The sequence below is a fragment of the Drosophila suzukii genome, chromosome X (genome assembly GCF_043229965.1).
Source record: "Drosophila suzukii chromosome X, CBGP_Dsuzu_IsoJpt1.0, whole genome shotgun sequence".
In the NCBI taxonomy this organism is placed as follows: Eukaryota; Metazoa; Arthropoda; class Insecta; order Diptera; family Drosophilidae; genus Drosophila; species Drosophila suzukii.
The window spans coordinates 21765750-21789836 of record NC_092084.1 but is presented as its reverse complement, the minus strand read 5'-3'; the positions used below and the strand labels follow the sequence as shown (position 1 = coordinate 21789836).

Below are 24087 nucleotides of genomic sequence, written 5' to 3'. Positions count from 1 at the left end.
ATTGGCTGGTGCTAACTTTGAACATCCAATGCTAAGTTGCCATCTATGCTAAATTAAATAACTAAACAATAAATGGCTACCCTTTGAAAATGTAGCTACTGATTGGAAACAAGGTAAACCAGCTATTTAGGTTTCTGAATATTTAAAATTACGCAAGCATGAGTTTTATATTTTGCAAATACGATTTCAAATCCCCTCGCAAAAGAGCGCCAAAGAAAGTGCCTAAATAATAACCAGCCAAAAGTAAGAGGCCCACACCTGGCGGGCATTTTCAGCCAGCCAACGACTGGTCACACTAGCAGTCAGCCAACAAAAAACACGACCTTTTTGTGCGAGTGTAAGTTTCAATTTCGATCTGCTTGGTTGTCTGACGGACGTGCTGCGTCTCTTTTGTTGTGTTTTTTGCGAACGAGCGAAGAGCGACAGGACCTCTGCGCCCGTATCCAAAGTAATTAGCGAACCAAATTCAAATTGTGTTTTTCCGTGTGTTTCTGCGATGTTTGTGCGATCGTTCAAGCGGTGATTTATATATTTTTTTTTTGCAAGTGCCGGAAAACATTTATTTAGATTATTTTTTAAAATAACATTAAACAGCAAAGAAAAGTTAAATATCATTTTTTGTAAACATTTTTTTTAAAGGTGTAAAGTAAAACTAAATAGTAAAAGCGAAACGGTAATTTGCGGTAAGGAACAGCAAGTTCAAATAAGCAAACATTCGGTTCGTTTTGTGTGCGCATGTGTGCAGTTGCAAGGACCTCAAGAAGAAGAAGAAGAAGCAGGCGAAGCAACAGGCCGAAATCGCAATCGCTGCCCTTTTTTTACTTAATTTTTTTGTTTTTGTTGTTTTTGAGTTTGCTGGCGCAGCAATAAAATATAAATTACAAACACACAGGCGCATTCGAGATACGACCACCACTAGAGATCGCACACAGGCACAGAACACACGGACAAACAAAGAGGGCGAGAGAGCGGGAGTGGGAGAGGAAGGAAGGCAAAGGGACGAAGACGAAGCGCAAGCTTATCTCTCCGCTTTTCGAGAACGCGAACGAAGACGACGATAAAAGCAAAGCAAACATCACACACACACACGAAACAGACATCGGCTGTTGCTGTTTCAAAAAAAAAAAAAACAAACAGAAAAAGAATGTAAAAAAACTAAGGGAAAAAGGAACAAGGCAAAGCAAAGGCAGAGACTCTTCTTCCTCGCCTCACACATGTGCGTGAAAAATGTCCTGACACACACACACACTTCGACGCTCGTACGACAAGCACGTGTAATTCTGCTCCCACTCTCTCGCCGCTCTTTATTCTCTCCGTCTTCCTACGTTCGCTGCTAATCACACGCTCTCTTCACTCTTTTAGCTGATTTTTTTTATTGTTGCAATGCAATATTCGCGGAACCAATAACAACAACAACAACACCACACACATAACTCAACATTCAAGTGCAAAGCAAATACGAATCAAACAACAACAAAAAAAGCAAAGAAAGTAAAAAGCAAAATATAGCAAAAAATTGTCCAGTGGGAAATAGCAAAACAACAGCAACAAGCAACAACAACGGCAAAATCAAGTTTAAAATCTGTTAAAAAAGTACCACAAAATGCCTTTGATGGCTAATTATGATTATGTCCACTTCGAAACGGTAAGTCCTTTCCAAGAATATACCAAAAAAAAAAAAAATGTCCCCAGTTTCAAAAGAAATTTAACTTCTGGGGGTATTTTTTACCATTAGTTTTTATTGTTAAGGAAAGTAATATTTAACATTTACTTTTGGTAAAATACCAAATGGGTTTCTAGGGAAATGCACAAAAATTACGAAACTTAAATTGTTCATACATCGAAATTTAGAGTCAAATTTAAATTGAAACATGCGCATTTTAAATTGGAAGCGTTATTTTTCCCTCAACGGTGTATTTTCTTTTAAGTTTTATGACACATTTTTCTTTTTTTCGTTTTCCAGTTAAATTAAAAGGAATCGTAATTGGATTTCCAGGAAATCTAAGAAAAATTACATTCTCTGCCAAAGCACGAATTTTTTGGAAACTGAAATACGAACTTAGTGCATAGAAATTTTTAGTAAAATTGAAAATAAGACCTGACGTGATTTGATTCGCAAGAAATTTTCTAAATATAAGTAATTTCCATATAAGAGATCAAGATATTGAAATAATACAGAGGGATTTATAATTGTAAATCCTTTGTTTTTCGTGGATTTCGGCGCAAACATTACAAATTCTTGTTTTTGGATACAACAAACAAAACTTAAGTTCATGTTTTCCATAAGCTATTTCAAATATTTCATATATCTTGTGTTATTCAATCGAATTTCTTAAAAGAAATACATTTTTTGATCGTTTTGGTTCTTGCAAACCCTATTTTAAATTATTAATAGTTAGTTGGGTTTTACAAAATCTCAAGAACTTGAAAACAATCATTCCATCAATTTGTGTCTCTCGAGTGAAAAACACTTAAAATATTTTTAGGTCGTCAACTTGAAACATGCCTAAACCACATGTTTTTTTGTTTTCGGGTTTATTTATTCACGGAGTTGCATTTTGCGCGAGTTTTTGTGTGTGTGTCGTGAAAAGCAATATGTGCATCGTTTGCTCAATTTCGTTAACTTGTTTTCCATTTTTTTTCCATTTTTCATTTCGTTTTTCGTTATATTTCCGTTTCGTTACACTTGCATTTGTTGTTTGTTATTCCCCATTATTAAAGCTGATTCATAATTATTATTTCGGTTTGTCAACTCACAAAACAGCTAAAAAACGAAGAAGCGAAAAACGACAGACTGTGTAAAGTGGACTAAATAATTGTCTGATAAGGATTTTTGATAAGTGTATTGGAGAAGGGGGCGGGGCAACCTGCTCCCTCCCTCTCTCTTTCTCCCCCTCCCCCCTCTCTCTTCACATTTATTTGTTACAATTGGCGTCATCGCAGCAGCATCATTAAAAGCAACAACAATAACGCCACTCGTGATCATTTACTGTTTGTATATATGTATGTATATGCCATACATAACATTGTATATGTGTGCGTGTTATGGGCAGCGACGTCGGCAGAGCAGCTGTTGATCGACAACAAATTCGATTAACTCAAGTTCCGGGTTTGCTTTGGCTGGATTTTTGTGTTTTTAGTGATTTCTGTTGTATTATTTATATTATTTCTTTTAAATTTTTTTGTTTTTTGTGTCCGCATTGGAAGTTGCTCTGCTCTCAAATGAGCCCAGTTTTTTTTTAAGAGCTCTGCTGCTGCGCTGCGGTTACGTGCAAAGTTTGTGTGAAAGAGAAAGAGAGGGGTGAAAGAGAGGAGGAGTGAGGAGCAGTGTGGAGCTCGAAAGGGAAAAAGAGAGCGGCACTTTTGTTTTGATTTTCTTGTTCTTCGGCTTTTCGCCAATTTGCGTAAACTAAAATGCAGGGCCAAAGGGTCAAGTAGAACCACAAAATAAAGGGGTGGGGGGTGGAGGGGAAGAAAAACACACAACAACAACAAAAATAGGGCCAAGGCAGGTTGACGTCCGATAAAGTTGCCAATACTTGTTGAATGAACTTTGCATTTGCCGCCGTGTTATCGATTATCGACAGGCAGCAGCGATTATTCGCATGGAAAATTCATTTGATTTTTGTTTTTGTGTGCTGTCATTACGCAGCGCTTTTTGTTTTTGCTTTTCGACAGCCACAAAGGCAACAACAAATTGCTGCCGAAAGCGAAAGGGCGCAACAGACACACACACACACACACACACATAGAAACTGCTGCTGCAGCAGCGCAACTTTTTCCAGGCGACAAAATTGTCGCAATCGTTGTGCAAGCAAAAAAAAAAACAGGTGATTTGAATCAGAAATCAGGTTTTTTAATACATTTATATATATTGTTAAATGTGAATTACTTTTTTCAATTAACCGGAAAAAAATATCTTTGAACAATAGTGGGACTTGAACTCGATCTTTGGTTATCTAAGTGATAATTACAAATAAAGTGAAATATAAAAAGTAAGTTTTTTTTTTATTTTTGTCGGATGCGCTGCAATGGATTTCAAAGATGGAAAGGCAATTTCATGTTATCGCTAAAAAAAATAGTTTGTTTCCTCATTTTTTTTTCAGGCTGCAAAAGTGTTGCAATCTTAGTGCTTGTGAATTTGTTAAAACATTTTGTATGGTGTCCGTGTTTGGGCTTTTGTTACATTGCTTGCGCCACTTTGGTCGGTTGGAAACTGTGATGGTGTGGGGAGAGGGAAGGGGAGAATGGAGAATAGAGGACCGAAAGAGGAGAGAAGGGAGCGCCAACTTTAAAATTCATTTTTTCGCATAACTTTTAATTTCTTGTTTTTCTTGGCTTCTCCTTGATTTTATTATGAAATTTATACATATTACAATGTGTGCATTTATGCAGTTTGCACTTCACACTTGATACAGTGGGTGTCAACTAAAACGATTGGTGTTTATAGAATGACTGAAATTTTTATTATAACTTGTGGTTTCATGGCAACTATTCATTTCTTAATATAACTGTAATATTAATTTCTTACATTCTGATTTATGAATACGTTTTAGAACTTTTGATTTCTATAGAATGCAATAAAAACGCTTTAGTTTTTATTCATTTAGTTATTATTATTCATTAGGTTAGTGTAGGGTGTGTTCACTGTAGTTGTTTGGCCCGTCTCTTTGCTTGGCTTTTGTTTTTTTTTTTTGCTTCTCTGTTTTCAGGCTGAAAAGTAAAATGTGTAAAATGTGCTTAGTTTGTTATATCGAAATCCTCGTACGTAATCAGCGGTATTACGTTTCAACAAACTCCCCCTCCTCCGCTCTTTGCTTCACCTTCTCCTTCCACTGCCACTGCCCCCTCCCCCGCTCTCCGCTACCCTCTCCTGCTGAGAGGCTCACTTACACTTACAAGCGACAAACGGCGACTACTTTTTACGAATATAATTCCATTTCCTGCCAAGGCGATAACAACAACGTCGTCGTTTTATTTTGATCTGTGTTTTTTTTTCTTCCTCTCTGTGTGTGTGTGTGTTTGTCCCGACGCCATTGCTGCAAGAAGAAGAAGAATCAGAGTGGTGGGGGAGGAGGAGGAGTGGAAGGAGTAGGAGTGCAAGGAGTAGGAGTGCAAGGAGGAGGAGAAGAAGAGCGAGTGTAGCGACCACCGCTACCTACCTAAAAAAAAGGCAACTCTTCAATCTTCAATCCTCACTCTCCTCCTCCTCCTCTTGTTCTCCCCCTCCTTTCCTCCCCCACCTCCTCCTCCTTGGTTAACCCTCAACTCCGCCGAACGTCATTTCATTTCGATTCGATCCGACTCGACTCGATTAATATGCAGCCCCATCCCCAAAGTCCAGGTCCAATACCGCATTTACCCATGCCCATACCCCCATCCCATCGAAATCCCAGGCTCAAGTCCCCGTACCTCTCACTCACTAACTCACCCACACTGACGCACAATGCAAGCGCAGCGACAGTGTTGCCAGACCCAAATTGTATTGAAAATTAGTTAAAATATCTATACCTATGGATATATTTTTATATTAAAATTTACTTTAATAGGATTAAGATAAAAATGGTTTAATTTATAAGTTTTTATTATTTTTAAAAGCCCTACTCTATGTTTTTAATGTTTTCAAAAGAGTTCATTTAGTAGGTTTTTCAAAAATAGCTAAAAAATACACCTGCTCATGTGTGGGATTCCTAAATTTTCTAATAGATCTCGGCTATAAAAGACTAGAATTTTCTGTGTTGATGATTAAGCAATATGTATTCTAGGATTTTCTGAAAGAACTTGACTATAAAAGGTTACAATTATATGTCCTAATGATTAGGTAATATGTACATACTTCTGCCGTTTTCTGTTTAACGTTTTCTGCTCTTAAAAGTAGTGTTTTCGATTTTAAAAACTTGAATTTTCAAAAAAAAAGAAAAAATATTGAACCTTCTGTAGGTTAAAACTTCAGAAGTTTCTTTTACAACTTGGCTATAAAAAGGCTAACATTTTCTGTGTTATTGATAACACAATATATACATACATACTTCTGCGGTTTTCTGTTTAACGTTTTGTGCTTTCAAAACTAATGAACACTAATTTTAAAAACGTTGATATTCTAAAAATATAATGTTGAACCTCCTGTAGGTTAGAACTTCAGAAGTTTATTTTACAACTTGGCTATAAAAAGGCTAGGGTGGGCACCTCTCCTAAACTCACTACTCAACGGGGCACTTAAACTCATGAAACGCATGAGGACATGAGGCCGGGGCAGCAACAACAACAACCGCAACAACAAGAACAAGAACACATTGTCAGCATATTGACTGGCTGACCCTTGAGATGCCCTGGGAGTGAGCGAGAGGGAAGATGGGGCCGGTGGAAGGAGTAGAAGAAGAAGAAGAAGGGGATCCTCAGTTCGTCAAGAGTTTATTAGTCGATGGGGGTTGAAATCGAAATTGAGGATCACAACCCCGACGCATTTCAAAAACGATTTTGTTCCTAACTCAACGCAAGTAAAAGAAACATACAATAGAGTTCGATTGTATTAAAAATAATAATACGAGTTCTTAAAAATCATGTCTTTAAGACAATCAATTAATGTTAAATGTTTTAAAATGGTATAGTTATTATAAACTTGCAGTTATAAAGGGGAGTTAATTGGTTTTCTAGAAATTAGATTCTACGAATATGATTGTCTAATTGGTATTTTGTTATTGCAATAAACATTTTCCAAAATAATGCGTTTTCTACAAAGTAATTTACTTAAACTTAATTGTTCTCCCATTCTTTGTTTCTCCCGCATCGAACAAAATAAATTATAAATAAAGTTATTTGCGTGCGGAGTGCTACTGGCTGCTTATTATTATTATTATTAGTATTATTGTTGTTGTTGCTGCTGCCTGTCCTCTTATCGTGCAGTTGTAAAAAAGTACAAATAAAAAAACAGCATGTACATATGTATGTTAGTGTGCCTGTGCTGTGTTGTGTGTGTGTGTGGGATATTCGCCGCGCTCTCTCGCCTTTGTCGTCGCTTTGCTATCTCGCCCACACCAACGCATTGGCCTGACGGCCCCCACTCTCCAGCTCTCTCGCTCTCGCCTGGCTTTGCTTTTGGAAAAGGGGGGAAGAGAGAGCGAGAGATGGGGAGAGCGAGTGAGCCAGGCAGGCGTGCGCACTGGGACCCAATTGCCTTTGGTCAGAACGGGATGGAGAATGTAGAGGCAAAGGCACTTCATATTCTATTGTCATTTGTCGCTGTTGTTGCTGTTGTTGCTGCTGTTGCTATTGTTGTAATCTTGAAATTGTCTTGGCTGTGCGGTGCGCACTCATTGTTGTTGGTATTATTGCTAATGGCCGCTCAATTGAGTGCCAAAGTACATCTCGCCTCTCCCTCGCTCCTCCCCACCATCTCCCTCCCCTTTCGCCCCCATCGGTTTGTTTGTTGTTTGCATGCACAGAAAGAAATGAAATTTGTTGAATTTACATATATTTTTAGACCGGAGATTGCTAAGTGTTGATTCAAATTGGATATTGTGAAATAATATATTTGATAATAAAATGATGCCATAGTAAGTGAAAAAAAATACATATAAACATTTATTGGTTACCAGTGGGATGCGAACTCGGACTTTGAATATAAGACAGCTCTTTTGGATTTAAATATTATTAAAGCTTTAAAAGTATCATGTCTCTTTGATAATAGATATTCCCTTATTTTCTCTGTGTGTTTGAAGGCGGTTTTATTTGCATTTGGAATCGATCTTAAGCATGATTTTTCCCCGAGTTCTGGGAATGTGTGGAAAATAATATTATCTAAGGCTTGTTATTCGCAGAAAGCGATACATATGTATACATATATATAGCAGCCTGTATATCTCCCTGTTTGCTGTTTGCTTCGCTTATTAATTTCGTTAATAATATTTTCATTATGCTGGCTGGCATTTGCTTTTCACGCTTTTCATGCGGGCCACCCTACAAAAGTTGCGGCTTGCAACATGTTTTTTCTATTATTTCTTTTTTCTGATTGCCAATCCACAAAAACGAAATCCACCAAAAAAAAAAAATCCAATCCAATCGAATCTATTATATAATAAAGTCGCGATCGAATGCGGCAGCGCAGTCGGCGTCGACGCTGGCAGAGAACCCCGTTTGTTTAGTAGATTTCCATTCACATTTACTGTCGCTTTTTTTGATCGCCTGCTTTTTTGCTTTTGCTTTTGTGTCTTTGTGTCTTTGCTTTTGCGTTTTTGTTTTGCGGGTTTTGCCCATTAGCGCTGTCTCTGTCTAGCACACCACTCACACAACTGGTTTGACAGGACAACAAAGATAACAGCAACAGCAACAACACATGTGAGTTTTCCTTTTACCACTTTTGTTGTTTTTCTTCTGTTCTAAGCAACCCCTGATATATTTTAATCACGATTTGGATCGGATTTGGGTTTCTGAGAGTCCCACAACCACGTGTTCAACACATTCCCAACATGTTGATCTCTCGCTCTCCATCCTTTGTTCCCTCTCACTCACACTCTACACAAAAAGAAATACCGCTCAGGTTTCGCTGATAAGCGAATAATGTGATATCAAGATGAATTCACGTGAGAACCCCGGGTTCAAATACCAAATGAATTTGTATATTTTCTTTTTGGTATATTGAATAAATATCAAATCAAAATGCGGTTTTCTATTACATTTATTTTCAGTGCATACCTTATTGTTTGCTTTCTGCTTCTTGTTCTTTGTTTTGTTTGTGCGGGTTATCAAATAGCCGATAAATTATTGGCGCAGGAAAAAGGAATGAGAAGGGAGAGAGTCGGGGAAAAGTGGAGAGAAGGGTGGGTTAAACAGTAGAAAATCAAAAGGGATCAACCTGTGGAAGGGGGGAGTGAAAAAAAGAAGGTAGAGAAGTACGAATAGATATAAATGAGGGGTTTGTTTTTCGGTTTTGGACCTACCGATCGTTTTTATCATATCATATCATCTTTTTTTAACATATAAACTACCTAAAAGTAGTAAATTCCAACAACTTATCACTAAATTTAATCGAACCTTTCTTATTAGAGACTCGTAAAATAAAATCAAAACCATTTCAAAGATTTTTATCAAAAAATACATATACCTTTGTGAAGCAATCAAGTAGCTTTAAAAGCTATAAAAAATATAAACATGTTTATTTATTGGTTGTTTACTAGATTGTTTTTAATACCGTCACTTTTAATGATCCAAACAAATCTGCCAAACGGAATACTACCGCGCGAATACTTAGTTGTGTCTTATCAAATCATTATTTTCTGACGTCTCATTGTAACTTCTGGAAAATTCCAATTGCCTGAGAAATGGAATCTCCGATTTTCGACTGATCGCCGGTGTTATGAGCTGGAAATAAAGATGATCTTTCGCTGTCCCTGTTTGGTTTTATTTTTCCCTAACATGCAGTTTTTGTTAGTTGATGATTTGTGTATTTCGTTTGTTGGTTGAGTTTTTGTTGGCTTTGTACTTATATATCAGTTGTTCGCTTTGCTTATCACTTTTGAGTGGCAACAAAAACAGCAGCGAGTGAAAGATTATTATACTGTATGAACTAACTAACCCAATAATAAGTATTCTTATCACATTAAATCACACACACACACACACACACAGATAGCTGCACTTTAGAACGCGCGTGTGTCAACAGAGAAAGAGCGTCGTTTCTTCTCAATCTATACTTAAAATGTGTGTTTTTCCTTCATTTATTTTTTATGATTTACGTGCCTGCCCTGCACTTGGTGAAACTGAGAAAAAAGAGCACATACAAGTGTGCATAGGACAGATAGGCGAGGTTGAGAGGGGTTTTCGATGGAAGATTGGGAGGGGGTCACTGCCACTGCCATGTGCTCAGAAGCGCAAACACAGGCAGGCAGGCATTTGCCGGGCCGATTGATAAGCGCCCAAGAACAGAGAGAGAGTGGAGAGCACAGAAAACAGAGAATTGTGCACACGACAACTATAGAAATTGCTAGGCTTAAGTTTATCACGAGATGATATTCATCATTTCCTACTTAACGCCATAAATCTAGGAGCACAGCCACACTGGTAAACAATGCCAGGAAACGGGCACACTAAAGTGACAGTTTCAACGTGCTAAGGTGATTTTCATAATATGCATATACATATATTTGAAGAACTTCCACCTAAAATGTGGTATCCATATTGGAGCAATACCTATTGCCCGCCAAAGTTTGATTTATGATTCGGTGATATGCCCCTTTAAACATTTTCCTATCACCAACCATGAAATGTTTTTCTCAACTTGGTCATTATACATATGGGAACAGTAAAAAACGCACAAATCAATTTCGAAATGTTTGTGCTGCCCGGCACACATATTAAAGCTCAGCTCAGCTCTCGAATCGGAGCGGATCGCATTGTTTTGGATCGTATTTAATCGAGTTCTCGGGTCGCAGCTAGGGATTTATTATATGGCGTTTGTCCCCAAGGGAAAAACAAGCATATGTGGAGTTGGGGAAATGGGGCTGGGACAGGTCAAGTCACTCCACTGCACACACACACACACACATACAGTTTAACAATCAGAGGGAACCCAACCGAAAACAAGTCCCCCGATAAGGTTCGACGCTCTGGACACCCCGTCGTCTGATAAGGCGTACCAAGTCGGTTCTCTGGAAAAGGGGGGATATAGTAGAGCACTAAAGGGGCCAGAGGGTTGCAACTGGAACGGAGCAGAGGTTGAGACAAGGGCAAAGGGGTCGGGATCGGGATCGGGATTGGTGTGATAGTAACCACTCTGGGGCTCTACATTATTTCCCGAGCCTAATAAATTCTCAAAACGAACAATTGTGTGCACCATAAGCAAATACCATTTGGTCATTTATTTGTTGTTTATCTGTACGAACAACCAAACAATTTGCTATCTAGAATTCGTCGAGATAGGCAGAACTCGAAGTGATTATTATAAACTTCTGATTCAATAAAAAACGTGTGAAACTTGAGCTTCTTTAAGGAAAACCTTTTATAGGCGGAACTTCTGCAAGTCTAGCTCCTGGAACTGGAAAATCCATATCCCCACTGTAAGAAAATATCTTTGTTAGGATCAATAATACCACAATGTATGGCGTGAGAGATGTTCGTGTAAACCATTTGGAAAACTGGGAAATGAGTAATACAATCCATCGAAATATGTAATTGGAGAGGAGAGTTTGGTTTTTGGTCGTTAAAAGGAAGTGCAGAAATGCACTTTACTTTTCCGGTTGTTTTGTTTGGCCATAAATCACTATTTGAGTAATATTTTTTGTTGTTTTAAGGCTTTTGAAACCAATTTCCTTGATTTAGCAAGCCATTTTTGTGTATTTTAATTGTTATATTTAATTTTTCCTACTAAAGTTGGAAACAAATCCATAAGTAACATTGAAAGATTGCGTTGTCTTTATAATTATACTTTTCCCATGATTCCTATTGTATTTTGATGTTACACAGTGGGTAACATGAGCTAATTTTGCGTTTAAGATTACCTTGAAAATGATACCTACCACTTTTTCTTTCTACTATCTGATACATATCTACTATCTCTATCTCTATCTCTATCTTTGTCTCCCTCCCACTTTGCTCCCATTCGAAACTCTCCATTTCGATTGCATAACGGTGGCTTTTCTCTCTCCGTCTCCCTCCTTCTTTTTCTTTTTGCTTGTGTGTGTGTGTTTCTGTGTTTGTGCAAAAGGTCTCCATCATCCATCTCCCTTTCTCCATTTTACCTCTTTTCTCCCCCCTCTCTTTTCTCATTTTGCATTTGTTTGACTGGTTTGCTTAAGCAAAACAAAAACGGCAATTGCAACATTTTATATGTATTTCCCTTCTTTTTCGCTAAAAAAAAAAAAAAGAGAGAAAAAGCAATAAAAAACTGCGCAAACGCAACGCGTTGCGACAGCGGAAAAAGAAGAAGAGGAAAATGATTATTATGTTTTATTTTATTTTATTTTTATGCACATCGATTAAAGACGGAACTCTCTTGGATACGAAATTCGATTTGTGATTGGGATTCGGTTTTTTTTGTTTTTGTTGTGATGTCTGTGCCGGATTTTGTGGTGTTACAGTAAACTCTATATAAATAAAAAATCTTTGTTGGGAATCTTTATAAAATATATTTAATGTAATATTAATTTTAAGACAAGGGGATATTATTTTTTTTTAAATGAAGGGTTTTATATTGAAGCGTACAACTTGTCAGATAAAGAAGTATGTACAGTTAGTTAGTGTTCACTGTACTTCTTATATATATATAATTTTTTTTTTTGCTAAGCTTTGTTTTTATGGCTCTTGTGCTCCGAATTTAGCAAGGCCAAGTCGTTGTAAAGTTTTCTTTTATTGTGTTTTATTATGTGATTTTCGTTGTTGCAATTATTATTATGTGAGCCGGTTCAACAAAAAGAAAAAAAAACAGCAACAAAAAAACAAGGAAAAGAAACAACAAAAAGTACAAGAAGAAATAAAACCGAAACGAAACGAAGCGAAGAGAAGAGGAAGAGACAACGGCGGACAGTTGGCAATGAAACGAAACGAAACTGGCACGGCAGTTGCGCATGCGTCTTGGTTTTGTCCGCTCTTCCTCTTTCCTCTTTGTCCTCCTCTTCTGCTTTTCTGCCAACCCCCCACCCCCCACCCCCACGCCCTTTAAACACTCTCGCTATCTATGCTTTGTTATTTCGCTTACCAAATATTAACAACGAGCGAACGGATGGACAATGCAAACGGCACGAAATGTGAAATGCTCCATTCGTCGATTCGACCTAGACCTCAATCGATGGATGGCCCAAACCCAAACCCAAAACCGAAAACTGAATAACCAAATAACCAAATAACCAAATAACCGAAAATCCAAAAACGTTTAACCAAAGCCAAGTCACTTTAAATTGTTTTTGTATCTTTTGTAGTTACCTTTAAAGCCAAGATACCACGTATTATGTAAATTGTTATGTATTTAGTTTCCCTAATCGTAGGAAACTAAGTGATCTGTTACATATTAGTATTATAAAATAACCAGCTAGCAAGCTGGGGTTACGAAACAAGCGTAATAGGTTCTTATAGGGTTAGAACTTTTGTTGGCCTGGAACTCGTAAAGTCGGATTTTCAATTTCATGCCTTGTTTATTAATCCATTATTCTGTTATGCAAACATTTTAACTAGTTTTTGCTAAAGACTTGCTCAATTACACTTTAATATGTATGTGTTCTAATTTAAAAGAGTGTATTTGTTAATAATAATCTATTATAGTCAAATAAGAACACATTAATATTTACTTTTATTTGGGATCAATATTTTGGTATCTTGATTATAATGCTTATATTTTGAAAACCTTTTCTCTGATCTTAAAACATTGCTTGAAATACTTCTAAATTTTAAAAATGTTTTAATATTTTATATAGTATTTAATATTGACTTTTATTTTGGAACCATATTTTAGTTTATTGATTATAATGTTTATGTTCCCAAAACCTTATCTCTGATCTTAAATGATTGCTTAAAATACTATATCATTTTAAAAATATTTCATTCATATTTGATACAACCTACAAAAGTAGAGTTACTATTAAATTAAAAAAATGTTTTTTTCATATTTTATAAATGTATTATTTACTTTTGTCTTGGATCCATATTTTAGTTTATCGATTATAATGCTTATGTTCCTAAAACCTTATCTCTGATCTTAAATTATCGCTTAAAATACTATTTAATTTAAAAAATATTTCTTTTATATATAATTCAACCTACAAAAGCAGAGTTCAGAACGTTTTCCCTCAGTGCAGCACGTTGTTTTGTGTGCTTTATCAGTTGTAGATCGTGTTTTGGAGGGGGTTACGTGTGGGGTTTTAAGAAGAAGAAGAAAAAAGGGGGCCGGGGGATCGTCTGTTCTAGATTGTTTTGTTGTGTGCTTTCAGCCCATCAATCGATCAAAAGTGATCACTGATCAGTGGCGCAAAAGGGAAAGGGGGAAATGCAATGCTAAATGCAATGGAAATGGAAATGGGAATGGAAATGGGAATCGAGATGGAAATCGAAATGGAATGCATGCGAATGAGAATGAAAATGAAAAGCAATGAAAAGCTCGCATGACAGCCGCATGTGTTAATTACCAATTCAAATTTGCCAGCAATTAAAATCGATGCGAGGTTTTGTTTTGTATTCTTTTTTTTTTTTTTAGCTCAATCAACAAAAAACAACAAGAAGGGATAAAAGTGATACGATTTCTTGTGATTTTCGAATGTTATTTAATTTGATCTGCGTCTGGCTGCTAATCAAATTTCGTTTAAAAGAAATCTCGCACTTTGCATAGAAAATTTGAGGCGCTCACCTTGAACTTTAATTGAACCGCAAAGATTGTCGGTGTGTAAATATGGAAATCAGATGCGTATATTTATCAGATCTTTATCTTTATCTGTGGGCTTCGATCGATCATCGCGTTTTATATAAACCAAACCCATCCCTAGCTAAATGTAAAATACCCAGCTTTAATTGCTAATGATATTCCCCAGGCAGGCGATTAATAGATGAGAATTATACATGTACAGTGATGGGCAAGATAATAGTAATAATCGATTTAAATAATATACTAGAAATATGTTAATATTTCACTTAAGATATAACCATTTTCCTTGCACAACAAAATCTGTTCACTAAGTTTGTATCTTATTATCTGATCCGCCGCTGTTGAGATACATAATATATATATATAGTAGCGCCACGCCCCCTCTCGCCTCTTTCCATCTCTTTTTAGCCGTTCGTGCAGGTTGTTCAGGTATTATAAATAACACTCAATAATAACTTTGTATTCATTTTCAATTCGCATATATATGAACAGAATAAAGATTGTCTGGGTGTGAGTTTGTTTTTTCCCCCTTTTTTTTTATTTTTTTCTTTTTTAATTTTATTTTACCATTGTATTGGTGTTAGCTCATCGAGGTTATGGATATTGCGTCGTCGTCATCGCGTTGTTGTTGTTGTTGCTGCTTTTATTGGTACGGCTTTATAAACCAGTTAGTCCAACCGAAAAAAAAAACAAAAAAACCAACAACAGCAGGTCTTCAGCATCTCACACACACACACAAACACTCAGCAAGTATCTGTGTGAACGTGTTTATGAGACACAAACAAGTAAGCAGCAGCGGCAGCAACAACAATCGCCGATCTTACCTAACAGCCCGTCGTGAGCCAAGACCTGAAACACACACTCGATAAGAAATATATACACATCTGCATAACTAAATGTTTTCCATGTGTAAGCCCCCATGGGTTGACCAAAAACCTAATATCGAATCGATTAAGAACCGAAATCTTCTGGGTGGCAAATATACTTGCAGATTGTTGGATTGATGGTTTCTATGGAATGGTTTAAGATATAGATTAATGTAGTATGCTACGATCAAAGTTCCGATATTAAGCTTGCAGATATAACCATAAGAAATATACGAATCAGTTTGAAAATAATGATAGTACCTACTATACTTCTTAGGGAAAGGTATATCTGCATATCATTTTGAGCCTAGAAGAATCACTACTTCTATACTCAAAATCTAAATTTCCTTTCACAAAAAAAAAATTGTCTAAATCCTTTTCAGATTAAAATTCTTTGTTATATTATATATCCAACACTTAACCTAGACTTTCTAATTCTAATAAATTTTACTGAAATGTATAGTATTGTAGGATCTGAAATTCTCCAAATTGATGATGATTTATTTAGAAAATAAATCTAAATCCGATACGTGTATGTTCCATTCAAGTCTATTCCCTTCCATTAAAGTGATAACAACTTAGGAACTCGGACTTATAAAATATTTGAAGTAAATAATGGAATTATCAACATTTTTTGCTGAACCTGGAATTTCAAAAATGGAAGAATTGGAAAAAGTCTTTCGGATCTATAGCCCCGTAACTCCCGCACCCTGACTCTTCTTTTCTTAATCAAGTAGTGCATATTCCCCATTCTGCCCTCTCTTTTCCACCCACCCACACAAACTCTCCCTCTCTCTGTCTAATCTTCTGATGTTGTCTTAACCCACCGCAACAACGAAACGGAAAACAGAAAAACCAGGCGACCAAAACACAAGTGGCCAGAAGAAAACATTGGGAAGAAAGCGGAAGAGGGGGGGGATAGAAGAGAGTCTTCTACCAGCAAGTAGAAGAAAACAAGAAGAGCTAGAAAAATAAGCCAAAGCATGACTGAAAGAAAAGTAAACTTATTTTCATTTTCAAATGAAAGGGAAATTCTCACCTAGACAAGGGGAAAGAAAGAGAGACGAGATGTGTGTGGAGCGCCAAGAGAAAGAGACGGCGAGTTGGCGTTAGAAAGAGAGCAAAGCTTAATACATAATACGGGAAAAACGCTCGCGAAATAGGAGAAAAAAACAAAAGTTTTGAAACGAACCGCAGATCTAGCTCTTCGTACTCCCCGTCATCTTCTCCTCTTCGCCAAAATGGGTCTTAATCTTGTTTTTTACACAAACCCGCCGAAGAAAGAGGGGCCCAGAGAGCGGTGAAGAGAGGTAGATTGTCTTGAAGTGGTTTTTCGAACACGTTTCAAAGGAAAAAAAAGACGTCTTTCCCCGTCTTAGCCCCCCCCTTTCCACCCCATTTTATCACCCATTACTCACGCCACACATCGGGTTTATGCGAACCCCTCTTTGCGAAATCAGTTCACGAATCGGAGTCATAACTTGACCATGAATTCAACGTCGTCGTCCCCAAAACAGCTGTGCAAAATTAAACACAACTAATTGACACACAAATAATCGTAAAAAAAAGAAACGTCGTGTTTGAAGGTTATCTTTGGGTTTTTCGTTGCGGAAGTGAGATTTCTTCACTGATACCGATTTTCACTTTGGAACAGAGTTTGAGTTGCTAACGGGGTATTTGGGTTATGTTCCAGTTTTATTTTCGATTTGAAGGATTCGATAATTCGACTTTTTAAAAGACTGAAATAGAATTGCTCTTCAACTGAAGTTATTATTTTATAAGGAGGCATTTAAGAACCTCTTTCACTTATAGAGTGATCTTTGGTCATATGAAATTCTACTGTATTTTTAAACAATAGATAATTATATTTTAAATCTTTGTACAAGATACAATTGATGTGTATGTAACTATTCAAAATACTTTTTATAATAACTATATAGATCGCAACATAATTAAGGATCATCATAGTTATTATAAGAAGCAATTGAAATACTTACATTCATATTAATTGTATGTTATACAATGATACCAATTAATGGGTTATAAAAAGATAATATATAATCAGGTCCGTTTTTTGGTGTGTAAAACTTTAAGATTACTTACTTTTTACCCTTGCATAATACATATGAGTAATTATTTTCAAGGGTGGCCTTTGCTGAAATTTTTTTTATTGCGTTTTCAAATGAAGAAATCGTAAATTACCAGGCATAAACTTGGATCTTATTTATGGTACTTGGTGCAAGCCAAAGCCAAAGGCAAAAAGCAAAATCAAAATCAAAAGCTTGAGCAGGAGGCAGCAACCGTATCCGCAGTCGCAGTCGCAGAGATGCCGTAAGCGTTGAAGTTGGTCAAAAAAAAAAAGAAAAAAAAAAAGTAAAACTGCGCCAAAGGTTTGCTAAACTTGTTGCGCTTGCTCGTTAATGTTTTTATTTTTTTTTGTTCATGTCTTTTTTTCTTCCTTTTTCTGCTGTCTGCGCAGAGTTACAGACTGAAATTGAAACTGAAACTGGGAAACTGAGAAACAGGGTTGCCAGGTGCTCGTCAATGTCAGCTGACTAATTGACGATCCAATGCAGGAAGTTCCGTTTCGGTTTTTTTAACGAGAGGAAAAACCAGTGATGGTATTTAGATAGAGATATTATATAGTAGACCATATATATATTTATAACTGGTTATTTCTTTGAAATATACAAAATCTTGGTACAATAGGTCCCTAATATTTGTACCTTTAAAGTTTTAAATGAGTTTTCATTACTGACCTTCTTAAAAATCTTTAGAACTTTAATATTAAATCATAACATAATTGTTTTCTAAAGTTTCCTTTGATTTATTTTCATGAGAGAAGTTCCATAACCTATTTGTACCTATGGGTACTACAAAAAATAGGTACATTCGTTACTACCTAAAACATTAACTGATCTTATATAGTTTTCGGTACAGAACTTCATACATTTCAAATGGTTTAATGGCTTTATAGAACACATTCAATTACCTCATGAAGATGTTGTAATTTTACCACTCCTAGTTGTTGTCCCTAACCTTGTACCCAAGCAGAAAAGTGGTACTTACCCTTCAATGCCAATGCCAATGGTGAAATAAAAGTGAAACAGAACTGAAATCCAGACAACACGATGCCAAATGGGACGAGAGATAAGATAAGCGATCGACGACAAGAACATCGGGTATATAGGCGCTTCTAAACTGATTGGGCAGGCAAATTAATTAATTGAACATTTAAATTGTTTTGTTTCGTTTCGTTTGGGGCCCGCTCAGCCTGTTCTGGAATTACTCATGAAATATCAAGGAATGTGCTGTGTGGTTGTTGAAATCGGGGCAAAGATAACCTAAATGAAGTGCATGGCGTTCATATATAAATATTTATTTGTTATGTGCCTCATCTGATGTCTGGCTGGCTTTTTATGTGTCTTGACATCCATCCCCCCTCCCCCCACACCCCATTCAAAAACCCAATCTCTAGAGATAACGACGCTCTAAGTGGGCTATATCGTTCTGTAATCTCATGCTGGCTTGGCTCTCTATTAATGTACATATACATATGTAGTTGAACATCTGCAGGTCCCCAGCTCAAATCTAAATCCTGTGATTTGTGGTCAATAAAGTTTATAATTCCCGCTCTAGTAAACAACGTTGTGCTTCTTTTTATACCCGTTACTCGTAGAGTAAAAGGGTATACTAGATTCGTCGGAAAGTATGTAACAGGCAGAAGGAAGCGTTTCCGACCCCATAAAGTATATATATTCTTGATCAGGATCACTAGCCGAGTCGATCTAGCCATGTCCGTCTGTCCGTCTGTCCGTCTGTCCGTCTGTCCGTCTGTCCGTCTGTCCGTCTGTCCGTCTGTCTGTCCGGATGAACGCTGAGATCTCGGAAACTATGAGAGCTAGGCTATTGAGATTTGGCGTACAGATTCCTGAGCTTCTTACGCAGCGCAAGTTTGTTTCAGTAGACTGCCACGCCCACTCTAACGCCCACAAACCGCCCAAAACTGTAACTCCAACAACTCCAACAGTTTTGATGCTAGATAAAAAATTTTAACTGAAATATATTGTTCTCATCAATACCTATCGATTGACCTAAAAAAAGTTTGCCACGCCCACTTAAACGCCCACAAACCGCGAAAACCTGTGACGCCCACAATTTGCATGCTACATAAAAAATTTTAACTGAAATGTATTGGTATCGTCAATACCTATCGATTTATCCAAAAATAAATTTGCCACGCCCACTCTAACGCCCATAACGCTTAAATCTGTCTACCGCCGGTAGGTGGCGCATTTTAATCTCGCTTTGCTGCTTGCATATCTCCATTTAGCTGAGTAACGGGTATCTGATAGTCGAGGTACTCGACTATAGCGTTCTTCCTTGTTTTTATATTATAAACCTTTGGAATGCCCCCTAATGTCAATTGAAATTAAATCTTTCGTTTTTTATAATTATACTTCTACTACTACTATATTTAATTAATGAAAAAATGAAATCGTTCATAGATCCAATGGGAATTTGTCATAAGTATGTGGTATACTTATTACTTATCACTTTAAACATTGAACAATGTTAAAGTGATATTGAAAAAAACTATAGCGTCTTATTAGATTCTTAAACTTTTGTGTATTTCTTAAAACTTTTTTTTACTTTTAATTCGTTTTTTTTTTTTGGGAATACCCTGGCAACCCTGGCTCTTAGTAGGTGCGCATGCGCCACCGCCTCGTGCTTTCCCTCTCCCACTTCCCTGGCATCGCCACACACCCTCAATATCTCCCTTTCGTTCCCACTTGTTGAGCAAGCCAACCAGTTTTTCGTCTGCGGAGAGTGGCAAATTGAGTTGGGTTGTTGGAAAGAGGAGGGGTCTTATAAGCCATAAGAGGGGGCTTACGAAGGGGTTTTTGGAGGGGGGGTGCTGAGGCGGTTGATTACCGACTGGTTGGGGGCCCCAAAATCTCTTGTTGTTGTCTTTTTCGTAGCTCCGGCTTTTGAGCTTCGGTCTCTTGAGCTTCAGCTTTTCTGTTTTTCTGCTTTTCTGCTTTTCTGCCTGCCTCTCGTGTTGTTGGCTTGAACTTGAGCTCTATACATATGTAATTGGTAGTGGTTGTTGTTAGTTTTGGCCACGCTTGATGGAGTGGGCTAAGTGCTGAGTCTGTGAGTGTGTGTGTGTTAACTGGTTGCATAACATGTTACAGCATCGCACGAAAATGAACAGGCCAAGTCGGACGTTGCGTTCCCAAAAAAGTAAAAAAAAAAAAAACAAAAAAAAGAAACAAAACCGAAACTGATGACGACATGAAAGAGTGGTAAAAAAAAAGAGGGGCAAGTGGAGTGGCTTAAAGCGGCTAAAAAAGAGAGGTAGCTGGTTTTTCTTGGCGCTTGTTTAATGTCTGGAAAATTATAACATTTTTGTGTGCCTTTTGCAATATTTTTCTCAGTCGTCTAGCCCTCTCCTGTGTGTGTGTTGCCTGGGTTTTTTCAGTTTTTTCTGTTTTTGCTTATAGGTCAAGTTAAAAGTAAAAGTGAGCTTGGCTTTTGGCTTTGTGCTGCTTTTGCTTTTCGGCGTCCTCTCTTTTATTTTTATTTTATTTTATACTTCTGTTTTTTTTTTTTTTTATTGTGGATATTTGCGAAATGTTCGCTCGTTACGTATTACGTATACGCCCGAGAGTCACAGAAATTGATTTTTGGTTTCTCGCCCTTTGCATTCACAGGTGGCCAGCGAACGTGATCGCGATCTTCTCCGGCAGCAACTGCAGGATCTCGTCCTGGACAACAGCAGCAACATGGAGCAGCACCAGCAGCAGCAGCCACATCGCCTCCATGGCGCCCTCACACGCACCATTTCACAGCCGGCCCAGCAGAGGCACCAGCTCATCCAGCAGCAGCAGCAGCAGCAGCAGCAACAGCAACAGCAGCAACAGCAACCGATGGCCAGTCTGGTGACCATCATCGAGAACCTGGGCAACATGAACCTGCACCGAAAGCTGGAGCGGACGCAGTCGGAGCCACTGCCACAGCAGCCGATGAACACATCCAGGTAAGGGAATACCTTTCAAAAGGGGCACCATTCAAAAGGAACAACTCTTAAGGGAAAGGATGAAGGTTGTCAGTCAACAAGGAACAGGAAACCAAAGCGCATCTCTATCTTAATTGAAGTTTCTATACATATATGCAGTTAAATTTGACCGTAGGTCATCTGTTTTAGGGATTTGTGAATTTTGATTCCACTAAAACTAATATTATCAAGGGATTTATTGATCTTTAATCAACCATAGAGAATCGTTTTAGAAATAAATCAATATTTCAGTAAATTAACTGCTTAAAATACATGAAAACCAGCCCAACATTACTGTGGATTTAGGAATAATCAACCAATCTTTATTCAAGCTCAGGGAATATCTTTGTAGAAAAGTTTAAATCGTTTACTAACTGCCAAAAATTGCTATACTTACAGTGATTTCATTCAGATATTTATTTTATTTTATTAAAGCCAAATGATTATCTAAATAAATCTGTTAATCAAGAAGCCAACGGCTTAAAATCCCTAAAACAACGTCAACATTTCTGTGGACTTAGGCCTACTGATTTAGTATTTGTTGTAGCTCAATAAATCCCTTTGTATAGAAGTACAAATAGTTTTTTAACTGCAAAAATGGATGTCAACATATGTGTAAATTTCTTGATCTTTGATTAGGCCAAAGGAATCGTTTAAAAAAAAACAATTAATCAGAAAACAAAGTTTTTAAATTCTTTGAAAACAACCCTAACATTTTTATAGATTTAGGTATATTAATTAACTCATTAAATCAAAATTAATAAATATATTAATCTTAATTCAATCCAATTTTTATTTGGTATTTTTTGGTATTTATTTTGTCTTATTTTGTATTACTCGGGAATTACTATAACAATGACTTGTTATTATATTTTAAAAAGAAAACAGTTTAAGTTGTCCTTAAAAATATTAAACAATTTTTGGTATTTCTTTAATCGAAATTGATTGTATAACTCAGAAGTTACCACATGAATATTTAGTATTTTATTTTCAAAAGTAAGCAGCTTAAATTGTATTTCAGATTTTTGATATAACCTTATAACCATTGCTCTTCAAAGACAATCCCATTATCACGAGAACTTTTACTAACTCTATTTTCCATTTCCAGATACAAGACGGAGCTGTGCCGTCCGTTCGAGGAGGCCGGCGAGTGCAAGTACGGCGAGAAGTGCCAGTTCGCCCATGGATACCACGAGCTGCGCAACCTGCAGCGGCATCCCAAGTACAAGACGGAGTACTGCCGCACCTTCCACAGCGTGGGCTTCTGTCCCTACGGACCGCGCTGTCACTTTGTCCACAATGCGGACGAGGCCCGCGCTCAGCAGGCGGCCCAGGCAGCCAAGTCCTCATCCCAATCCCAATCCCAGTCGCAGTCCCAGCAGCAGCAGCAGCAGCAGTCGTCCTCGTCGTCTTCGTCGTCATCGTCATCATCCCAGAACTTCTCGTCGAAGAGCAATAACTCGAGCAGCAATAATAGCAACAGCAGCAGCAGCGGCAGCAACACCAGCCCGTTCTATCTGCCACTGAGCCCACCGCTCAGCATGAGCACGGGATCGGATAGGGAATCGCCCACCGGATCGCTGTCCCTGAGTCCCACCAACTCGCTGACCAACTTCCCGTTCCACGATGCCCTGCCGATGCCGCCGGGCTACCTGGCCTCCTCCAATGGCGTCACGAGCAACAGTTCCGCCTCGTCCACATCCTCGGCCTCTGGCTTAGGTCTGGGCATGAGCATGGGCCTGGTCATGGGTGGAATGGGTGGTGGTCACCATGGACCGGCCACGCCGCCAGAGAGCCCAAATGTACCCATTTCGCCAGTGCACACACCGCCGCCATACGATGTGGTGGTCAGTGGATCTGGATCGGGATCTGGAGCAAGCAAGCAACTGCTGCAGAAGAGCGTCAGCACACCGATGCAGCAGGAGGATACCACGCCCAGGCTGCCGGTTTTCAATCGTCTCAGCTCCGCGGTGGAGCCCTACCAGCAGCAGTCCAACTTGGGACTCTAAGGAGGGGAGCAAAAAAAACAACATCCAATCCAACATCCACTCACGCCCATCAAAGCATCCCTCCATCATCAACAGCCACAACAATAACAGCATCCTTGACAAAATCTCAGTAACGACCAAACCATGGAAACTGGAACCACAAACTCCTCCATAGATATTCCCCCTCCAAGGCAACTGGATTTCCGGGGCGCCTATATGTGTATATCAAGTATACGCCAAGGAAAAACGCAGGCCACTGCCAAAGGACATAAACACATCCCCTACCCCTAAATTGTGAAACGATCTTTGATATGATTTCTCTCATGCTGTGACAGTCAATCGTTATCGTTTAGTACGAGAAGGACCGAAACGCCAGACTACGGGACGATTAGGTAGTTAGATACGTAAATGACAAACAAACAATCCAAGCAAACGATGATCTTAAACTAAAAACTAAATGCTAAAAACTAAAACTAAAAAAGTAATATAAAATCTAAACGAAACATTCTTACACACTGGACAAAAAGAAGAAGGAAACGCGAAGAGCGGACGAAACGGACTATTGGGAATCTTCAGCGAATGTTGCTCAAATCAAAATCAAGAAAACGGCCAACGACGAACGTGTGAATATCGTTCCTGCATTTATAGAACCTACAACTACTGCAGAGCACCCATTAGAACCCCAGCACAAACACCTGTCGCTTTTGTTCAATATTTATATATACGCCACGCACTTTGGATGATAAGTCTTATGTAAAAAAAAAAACAGCTCCTGTATATAACCCTGGATGTGGATGGCTAGATGGGGAGAGTACAGAGTTGGTTACATAC

The 24087-nt window shown here is 37.9% G+C and overlaps 1 protein-coding gene across 1 annotated transcript; it reads left to right on the top strand.

Annotated features, from left to right (window-relative positions):
* The first annotated feature begins 308 nt into the window (after positions 1-308).
* Tis11 (Tis11 zinc finger protein) lies at positions 309-23374 on the top strand. The gene is made up of 4 exons (XM_017068759.4): positions 309-448; positions 1363-1645; positions 20925-21250; positions 22377-23374. Exons 2-4 carry the CDS (start codon positions 1604-1606, stop codon positions 23275-23277), a joined length of 1269 nt encoding a protein of 422 aa, XP_016924248.2. The 5' UTR covers positions 309-448; positions 1363-1603; the 3' UTR covers positions 23278-23374.
* The last annotated feature ends 713 nt before the right edge of the window (positions 23375-24087 follow it).